The sequence below is a fragment of the Opisthocomus hoazin genome, chromosome 20 (assembly GCF_030867145.1).
Source record: "Opisthocomus hoazin isolate bOpiHoa1 chromosome 20, bOpiHoa1.hap1, whole genome shotgun sequence".
NCBI lineage: Eukaryota > Metazoa > Chordata > Aves > Opisthocomiformes > Opisthocomidae > Opisthocomus > Opisthocomus hoazin.
In genome coordinates, this window is record NC_134433.1 from 16895875 (window position 1) to 16905610 (window position 9736).

General features: G+C 67.1%; 1 protein-coding gene across 2 annotated transcripts in view; it reads right to left on the reverse strand.

The window, feature by feature from the left end:
• CLUH (CLUH binding protein of NUMT mRNA) overlaps window positions 1-8265 on the reverse strand; it is a 38944-nt gene extending 30679 nt beyond the window's left edge. The window contains exon 1 of one of the 2 annotated variants that reach the window (XM_075440525.1): window positions 8139-8265. In XM_075440525.1, coding sequence (XP_075296640.1) covers window positions 8139-8253 — 115 coding nt within the window. In that variant the 5' untranslated portion in view covers window positions 8254-8265. Of the gene's footprint in view, window positions 1-186; window positions 1342-8138 lie in introns of those variants that run through there. The other variant, XM_075440524.1, reaches the window with a different exon arrangement.
• Between the last annotated feature and the right edge of the window lie 1471 nt (window positions 8266-9736).

A 9736-nucleotide genomic window follows, 5' to 3' on the forward strand; every position in this document is an offset into this window, starting at 1 on the left:
GTCCCTCTGCGGCACGCCGCCCGGGTGGGATATCTCGCCACCTCTGCCGGGAAGCTCGCAGGTCACCTCGCCGCCCCTCTCCCCCGCCCTGCCCCGTCCCACGGGCCCACGCAGCCACCCACCCCGTTACAGGCACACGGCATTTCGGCTACACGAAGCACGGCACAGTGCCATGCCGCTGAGCACCTCCAAGCGCGAGCTTCTTTTTCTTCCTCCTCTTCTTCTGCTGGTGCTGCTTTGAGGGCAGTGCCTGCACCCGAGAGCCAGGATCACAGCCTGGCCTGCCGCCGGGGCAGGCAGCAGGGTCCGTCACTGCAGAACCAGCACTCGCGTCCCGAGCCTCAGCCGAGTCCTGGCCGGGCGCGGAAGGCGGCACGGCCGTCCCTCGGGCCGGCGGGCTGCTCCCCACGCGTGCTGGCACGGCGGAGGAAGGCGTCCCAGGGCTCGCTGGGGAGGGAGCAGCACCGCTGCGCTCCGGCACGCTGTCCGGACTCGCCAAGGCTGGGTCTGAACGCAAGGCTGCTCGTCCCTCGCTGCGGCCCCGGCCGGCGGGACGTGCTCCAGGGGCCACGTCCCCCCCGTCAGCTGCTGCCACGTGCTCCTCCCGGCGGCACGATCTGTGGGCTACGCCGCCGTCCTCAAGTTTCACGCAGCTTTGGCAGGCCTCGAGCAACTGAGCATGATCGAGCAGCCCCGCCGGCCCTTCCCCAAGGTCGGCTGGAAGGACAGCCACCGCATGGGACGCCTCTGCCTGCCGGAGCGGCCTCAGACAGCTCTGATCACTGACCGCCATCGCCCCCGCTTCATCCTTGGCCTCGGACAGGTCTTGGATGTGTTCAGTGCACGGCTGCAGGCTTCCAGTCACTGCCTCGCTGGGGATGATGTCTGGATAGGGCCCAGCACACGGGGCAGCTCCTGGCACCCCCAGGCAGACGGCGCAGCTCAGGGGAGTCTTCGGTAAGAGGGGTGACCTCTCATCGGGCGAGTTGCAGCTGCGCGTCTGGAAGATGAGGTCGGTGACGTGCCTGCAGCAGTTTGCAAAAAGGCTGTTCCCCATGCCCACAGGCAGCCTGGCTCACACAGTACCGGAGAGAAAAGTTAGCTTGGTTTGCTCACATATATTGCAGTCCCCACCAGGCAGGCTCCCACGCAGCTGCCCTCGCCCTCCGCAGCCAGGACCCGCTCGCCTTCTCATGCAGTCGGCCGCCTTCTCCAGAGAAAATTCCTACTCAGCCCCAGGGTGCCAGGAGGCCAGGACCGGCAGCTGACCCTGCACCCTGAGCTCACCCCCGGGTGCTCGCCAGAATGGGACGCTGGGCTCGCAGCAGTTCTCCCACAGCGCTGCCCAGCAGCCTTCATCCACCGCGCGCCTTCGCCCCCCTCCCCAGCCACCGCGCTCCCACCACCAGCCTATCTGCAAGGCCCAAAGCAGCTCCCCGCAGCCGCAGCTCCCCTCTCCTCTCCTCTCCAGGACGAAACCAGGCGCGTCTCGCGGGCTCTTCAGGCACGCTGGCAGCGGGATGCCGGCCCGCTCGCCCCGGCCCAGAGCCAGTTATAAATAGCCCGATCTCGAGCGCTGCACCGGTGCAGCATGGGACGAGTTCTAGAGTGCTTCAGCGCTGCCGAGCCGCTAAGCAAGGGGGCTGCACTGAATTACAAGGCGAGGGCAGTTACTATGGCACGCCCGGGCCCAGGCACAGCCATCCATACTGAGCAGGCGAGCACAAAACAGCGGGCAGTGAACCAGTAAGCAGCTTCCAGACGAATCCTCTGCCCTCTCGCCCTGCTCCGCCACACCAAACACAAACCACACCAGCACACACGCAGCCCCCCAGCACCACTCCTCTCTCCGTGCTAATTTAAGAAATCCCGGCAAGCGAAGCAGGGATTGCAGAGCTGGAGATCTCTGCGAGCCCCGGGGAGGCCGCAGCGTGCCTCCAGCGAGGCCGTGCCATGGCCCCTCACCTTCCCCGGCGGCCCCAGCCAGGCACCGCGGCCCCTGCACGCCGGCAGACGTCCCACGCCGACACACACGCCGCTCAGCGGTACTCGGGTCTCTGCAGTGGTCCTGGTGTCCCGGGACACATGCGAAGAGCCAGATCTTTCCAACACGCGATGCAGCCTGAAGCGACCCGCCTGGGCCAGCCTTCGTGCCCGGTCAGCACAGCTGAGCACCCCCACGCCGCGCAGCCCCAGCCTCGGCAGAGGCTTCCTCAGGCAGCCCCAGCGCTCGGCACGGCTTCGCACACAGCAACGGGCCCAGCTCTGGGCTGAGCAGAAGCAAAATAGGTGCCACATCCCTAGCACAACAATCTCAAGACTAGAAGCAAGCCAAGACCACAGAGCTCACGTCACCACCTGCTCAAGGCCAACACGACGCACGCAGAGGAAGGACAATCCCTTCTCCAGAGCGGGCCCTGGAAGGCCAGGAGCAGCCCCGGAGCCCCCGCGCCAGCAAGCCCCCTGCCAGGAGACAGGCAGACGCTGGCTGGAAAACAGAGCAAAGCTCTGCGCAGAGAACCCTGGCTAGCTTCTGCTGCATTCTAAAGGGCAGAAGGAATCAGAAGAGCCGTCTCTCCCACCGCAAACCGCCCGAGCTCCTGCCTCAGTACGCACGGAGCCCGCGGCAGCCCCACGGCTGCTCCTCCGGCGCAGGGCCACCGGCCCGAGAGCCCCGAGACACGGCACCGCTCGGCTCAGGAGCCAGCGCCAGCCTTCAGATCACATCAGCACCAGTAACTCACGTTTTGCTGATATTTTTGAAGGAGTTTAGATGTACTGACCCCTTCAACTCTTCCTCCTTACCAAGAGACCTCTGGAAGGAGGTGAAGTCTCCTCCTGGAGAAGTTCGCGGGCAGGAGGGCTCACGGAACCGAGCAGCCTTCCTCCAAGTCAAGCCACAGCGAGCGCAGAGCAGTGTGGCACGTGCTAGCTTTAACACGGGAAGGCTGGTGTCAGTATAAAAAACACAAATTAAATTTTAGCCAAATAATAAATTAAGCAAAATAAACAGTTTAATTAATGTAAATAAATTGACTGAGCAGGCGCTCGCTCCAGAGATGGCCCTCGTGGAAGCGTTTCCGCAGGACGTCCCGGCGGGGAGGTGGGAGGCAGCGGGAACCCCAGCCGCCCAGGAACCCGCAGCACTTCAGGTGCAGCAAGCACTCCACTTAACAAGCGCCCACAGCGAAGGGTCAGGGCTGCTCTGCTGCCGTCCTCAAACACAAAGTGGTTATAACCCATCTGCGGGGAGAGCTATAAGCACTGCATTTATTTTTCAGCGGCTTTACGACGCCGGGGACTGACCCGCCCGGAGAGCGCGGCGGGGCTGCAGCGTGCGGCTCTCGGCAAGGGCCCAGCCTCGCTGGACGTCTGTCCCGCGGCACCAACAATCCATGGCCGGCAAGTGGGGAGATTCTTCATTCCCAGCTCTTGTGCACCCGCAGTAAAACCTGGCTGGATAGACCTAAACAACTCAAGCCACATTCCAGCCTGCTTAGAAGTCTGTGGCTTTTCCGTGTTCCTATTGATAGGGAGACATTTGCATTGCAGCCGTGCCCCGGGGCGCTCACGGGGTCCCACAGCCGCTGGCTCAGGCACCCAAATGCCTCGTGCTTTGCATCTGGCACCCTGAGTTACCCACGCTGGGCTCTCCACACCTGGGAATTACATTTAAACCCGTTTGTAAACTTTCTATCTGGCCAAAACTTTAGAAACCTAGTCCTGAAACTAGTTGGCTGGGTGCCCCTGCTACAACAACGTGCAATTCAAACACCACAGAAATCGGGAGCAAAGAGTAGGACCTAAGGCAAAGTGCAAAGATCAGCACCAACAAAAACCTCAACTATGCTAGTAAGAGCATGTTTCTCAAATTTCAAGAGAGACAGATGAAGGAACTGCATTTCAGACACATACCGAGAACCAGCCGGTAATTCTCCAAGCACCTTTACTTTATTCTGGCGCACACCTCAGCTCCAGAAAGCTCCTGAGACAGCGAGAGCCCCAGAGCGAACCACCCGGCAGCCTCTGCGTGCCGCGGGCCCAGCAGAACACCAGCCTGGCAGACAGAGGCAGCCACGCTGCGAGGCAGCAGCGCCAGCTCCACGGCCTCGCAGGGAGACTCCAGCTTCCCCCCGCGCTACCACCAACGCCCGTCACCACAACCACGGCAGCTCTGGAGAAAACGCCGCGCAGCACAAGCCTGGGAAGACCAACTTTGCTGGTCCCGAGAGCCCTGCACAGATCGTAAAGTGCCCGAGAGCCCCCAGACCCGCAGAGGTGTCGGCAGGGAGCTCTGGGTAGGGTTTGCAGAGGAGATCCGATGGCTGCGATGTCCTCAGCAGCTGCTGCCGCCGTCCTGCGGCACGGCCGTGCGATCGGCCCGCTGCCCGCACGCAGGCACACGGCCGGGGTGGCTGCTCCCGGCGCTCCGCAGCAGCGTGCTGCTGGTGAACCCTCCGGTGCCGCAGAAACCCCTCTGCCAGGGACACGGAGCACCCCGTCCCACCGAGCGGGCACCAGAGCCCACCCTCAGCCCAGCCGAACCTGCATCCCGCGCTGCCAGGCTGGTGGAGGCTTCGCTGGCTTCAGCGCCGACGACAGCAGAGCGCCGCAGCCCCGGTGCCTGCGCGCAGGGCACGCTGCGCAGCGCGGCTTGCGCACGGGCAGTGCCCACATCACCATCTCCAGCCCCGTCCAAGCGCGACGGTGGAAGATTAGCCAGCAGAGACCCCGGGAAGCAGGGCTGGTGGCCAGCCGAGCCGACCCGCAGGCGCTCCAGGCAAGCAGGGCAAGAGTCACAATCCCGCAGCTTTGGGCTGTTGGACAGTAACGACATGAGACTCCTCTGAGCCTGCAGCTTCATCAAAGGGTCGCAGCAGAGCTTTTCTCTTTAAAGGGAAAGAGAAAGGCAAACTAAGGAAATGCTTTTTGAAAAAAAAAATGTGCCACTGCTCTCATGTCACTTGGCTGTAGGGAGCCTTACTTCCATGGCCGGCTTCGTGGGATTTTTCCCTCTGGACCGGTCAAGCGGCTGGCGAGCACCACAGCAGTTATTTCTTACTTCTGCAAGCGTAGATCGATCTCCCCACCCAAAGAGGGAAGGTTCATCACCCACGTAAGTGCCTCGATGCTGAACTGTCAAGAAAATGGCAGATAACCGTTCACCCCAGCCTCACCAACCTTAAGGAGGGAGAGCGCAGCAGACAGCTCAACTGGTGAGCGTGCGAGCTCCGCTGCCTCGGCCGCGCACCGGCGGGAGGCGAGAGCCAGACGCCAACCCTTAGCCAGCCACGCTGCTGCTGGCAAAACACTGACCAAAAAGTGACAGCCACTGCCACCACGGCAGCAGCCACACTCCTGTCTGCATCTTCCGCGTTCTGTCCGAGCGCTGCCCTGCGGACTGGTTTTACTTCTCAAAGGCAAACAAAAAAACGCATGAACTTCAGACCTTTAAAGCTTCTAGAAATAACAACTTTCTGGTACAACCAGTAGAGCACGATGCAAGAAAGTGAAGCAAGCACTGGAAAGCTGCACCAGGAGAGGGGTTCAGCCATTTACAGACGACGAAGGCAGCTCTGTGGCTGCAGGCGGACTTATCTCGGTGCATGTTCCTCACCTACCTATTTACGCTTCACAGCTGGGAAACCCGCGAGCGCGGCTGCTCAGGCAGAGCAGCGAGCTGCCAGGGGAGCTCGACTGCGATCCCACCGGCAGAACCGCTCCGGACACGATCCCCCCCCGCTCCCAGCCCCCACCGCGCCGCGCAGATGCGGTGTTATCACACTCCCTTCCTCTTCTTAACCTTGTAGCGGCGATCAGATTTCTCTTGCACAATACTCCTCCGACTCTCCCCCCGAAGCCTGTTACAACTGCCAGCAACCCAGCCCTTCCCAAACCCAGCGAACCTCCAAGGCCGGGCGACAGAGAGCGACAGCAGATCCCGAGATCAGGCATCGGTCTCCCGACCTCGTTACGGGCGCGCAGCTCCACTGCCTCCACAGCGGTTTTCCAGTAACACCTGCACTCTCTGCTTTTTCAACAGCAGACGCGGCTGAAGGCACGGGTGGCCTGGAAGTACAGGGATGGAGGGACCCAGCTAGAGAAAGCAAATCTTTGGGCAAGGCAAGGTTGAAAAACATCTCATGGCAGCTAGAAGCAGTGCTGAACTTGCACGTGAGAAACTCGATCTAAGGCAGCGACAACTGCAGAAACAGAAATAATCCAAGGAACACTGCACACAGTGGCTGTCTCCTGATCTTGTGCTGGCGGGTACGGAAGGTGACTTCCCCCGTAACCGCCCTTTATCAGAAATCATTGCAGGAACCCCAGCTGGGCACGGTTTCTGTGCGTTTCTGCGCTCAGAAGGACGGAGCGGCCCCAGCAGATTTGTCTGGCTTGGAGGGACAGAGCAGCAGCCTTTCAGAGGCAGAGGAAATGACCCCCAAGTCCGGGTGGCCGGCACAGCAGCGGGGTGCACTTCCTCGGCGAGAAGCCCGCCCGAGCTGCCCACCACCCAGGGGTACCAGCAGCTGCCTCCGGAGAACGCAGGGTGCCCAGGATGGGTGCTCCGCCAGCCACACCGGCAGCCCCGGCGCGGAGGCCGACCTTCCTTGGTAGCAAGCGAGGCCGATGCCAACGCGGCCAGGCTGCCCGCAGCACGGCAGCCCTGCCCGGGAGCCATGCAGCCAGGGGCACCGCCTCAGCCCCGGGCGACCAGACCAGACCAGAGCCTTCCACCCCCTCCTCCCCGGACCCACGAGGGGCCTGGGCAAGCACCCAGTGCTGAAGCACAGGGAGGATTTTTCCACCCCCCTGCCTCGCTCGGCAATCATCTTGCGCCCTGAGAGGCCGGGATTACGCAGCACAGGTAACTCTTTAACCCAGCCGCTGGCACCGCGGGCCTGACGGCTGCTTTAAGAACGGGTGCGCAGGGGGAGGGGGAGGCTTTCAGCACCGCGCTCCCCACTCTTGAACCGCGTCCAGCCCGCTCCGGCACCAAACACCCATGAACTTTGCTTTAGGTGGCGAACTTCAGAAATTCGCCTCGCCACCCGAAAGGCAGGGGAGGGAGGAAGTGGCGGGTCACCCGCTCGGCGGACACGAGCGCCTCGGGACGAAGGCCAGCCGCAAGCCACGCCGCGCTCACCCTTGTTTCTTCTCTGTTAAAGACGAGAGAAACAGGCTGAGCCCGAGACGAGCGCTCAGCACCGTAACGTCTTGAAGGTACAACGCACCACACGCCGCAAAACCCAGCGCCGGGGGTCGCCCCGCAGGGTCTGCGCCCACCGCCCCGGCGCTGGGGTCGGGGGCCAGGGGTCGGGGGCCAAAGGTCGGGGCTGCGCCTGGCCCCCAGCCCCTCGGGCTCCCGTTTAAAGCGAGAGCCGGCACACGAGCGGCTCCAGCGGGAACCGTCCAGCCGAGGCCTGGCCCAGCCCCCGCCCTTCCCGGTGCAGCCCGCTCCCGGCTTCCCAGCGCCCGGGCGGCCCAGCCCCTCCCGCCGGCCGGAGCCCGGCTGCGCCCCACGCGAGCGCCGAGGCTGGCGGGGGGCCCCGTGCACCCCCCGCACCCGCCGCCCCCCCGCTCCGCCCCGCCGCCCGCCGGGCCCGGGGAGGCCGCGGGGCCCCGGAGCGCCGCTCCCCCCCCCCCCCGCGGCGGCGCGGCGCGGCCCGGTGTGAAGGTGACCTTCAGCGGGCCCGGGGCTCGCTGCTCCGCGGGCCGGGGGGGCCGCACGGGGCGGCCGCTCCCCGCCGCTCGGCCTCACCGGGACCCGGCGCAGCAGCGCGCACCGCGCGTCCCGGCCCCGCTGCGAGCCGCCGCCTCCCGGGCCCCGGGGCGGGCTGCGCGGGGCCTCCCCGGGCCGCGGCGCGGATCCCCGCACGCCGCGGAGGCCCCGGGCCCGGGAGTACCGGCAGCGCGGCGGGGCAGGCGGGGTCTCCCCGGGCGGGACGCGCAGCCCGAGGCGGCGGCAGCGCCTCGGGGGGCCCCGCCGCGGCCCCGACTCCCGCTCCCCCGGGCACGGGGCGGCGGGGTGGCACCCCCGCAGCCGGCACCCCCGCGGCCGGCACCCCCGCGGCCGGCACCCCCGCGGCCGGCAGCCCGGCCCGCGCCCCCGCCGCAGGCCCCCGTCCCCCCCTTACCGGGGCGCTGCTGGGCGTCCGGCGGCCTCCTGCCGCGGGGGCCCGGCTCCCGCTGCTCGGCGCCCTGCGCGGCCGGCACGGCGGCCGGGGCCATCGCGTCCGCTCGAATGACCATGGGCCGCGCCCGCCCGCCCGCCCGCCGCGAAGGACAGCGCCGCGCCGGCCCCACGTGGTGCCGCGACCCCGCGCGCCGCTACGGCGCGCCGCCCGGGCCCAACCTCCGCGCGCGGCGGCAGCGCCTTAAAGGGGCCGCGCCGCGCCGCCGGCTCGCTGAGCGGGGGGGGGGGGGAGGCCGCCGCGTCCGGGACCGCGCTGCGGGGGGGTGGGGGGGAGGCGGGGGGCAGGCGGGGGGCGCAGGCCCCGGTGAAGGTCACGCGCTGCCGCCGCCGCTCGCTCCCGCCCGGCTGCCCGCGACCTTCCCGAGGGCCGCAAGGTCGCGGCAGGGGGGGTGCAGCGCCCGGCCTGCCCCGGGGGGACCCGCGGGGCTGCGCGCCCCGTCCCGCCCCGCACGGCCCCGTCGGCTCCCGCTCCCCGGCGCGGCGGGGCCCTGGGGGTCCCCGGGGCAGGGAGGCCGTGGAGGTCCCCAGCGCGTCGGGGCCCTGGGGATCCCCGGGGCAGGGAGGCCGTGGGGGTCCCCGTGGCCGTGGGGGTCCCCGTGGCCGTGGGGGTTCCCGGCGCGGTGGGGCCGTGGGGGTCCCCGTGGCAGGGGGGCCCAGCACGCACGGACAGAAGCCTCGGGCACCGGCCCTGAGCCGGGGTCCCCAGGGTGGGGGGGCAGGGGGGATCGGGGGCCGGGCGGGGAGGGGGTCTCAGACACCCGCGGGTGCGGGGCCGGGGGCTCAGTCCGCTGCGGGTCTCAGTCTCTTCACGGGGAGAAGCCGTCTCCCGGTGGGCCGTGGCGTGGGGCTCGGCGCGGCACGTGGTGCGTTGGCGCGTTCTGGAGAGCACGCGGTGCAGGAGCCAGGTGGACGCGAGCACGGTCCCGGCGAGCGACGCGGAGCCCAGCCACCTGCCGAGCCGTGTCGAGCCCGTGGCCCCCGCCCCACCGCAGCGGCTCGCCCCGGCACGAGGCGCGGGCGCTGGTGTCCCTCAGCCGAGCCTTGCAGACTCCTCAAGCCGCGGCTGCTGCGGGGCCGGGGGGGCTGTGCCCGGGGGTGCTTCCCTCCCGTTCCCGCTGCCGGAGCCCTCCCCGGGTCCCGAGCACCGCTGCGGCCAGGCAGAGGTGATGTCCCCACCGGGGAGGCCTCGGCAGGGCCTGGGACGGCAGCGACCTTCAGCATGACCTTGGAACAGCCCAGCAGGCACGGAGGGTGCTCGTCCCTGCGGGGCCGAGGGGCTGCGGCTCAGCTCCCTGCCCGCGTCCCCTGGGGCAGAAAGGGTCTGGTTCTGACACACAAGGATTTATCTGCGGGATTCCCAGGGCCTGACGGTCCCATTCCTGCGATAACTGCCGTGACGGGAGAGGGGATCTCTGCTGGAAGCCGCCAGCTCAGGGCAATCTGTCGGAAAGAAGCAGGAGGCATCACCAGCCCCCGTGCAGCACCCGGGGCCCCTCGGGCTTGTGCTGGGCGCTCCCTCACCACCCTGTTCCCACCCGA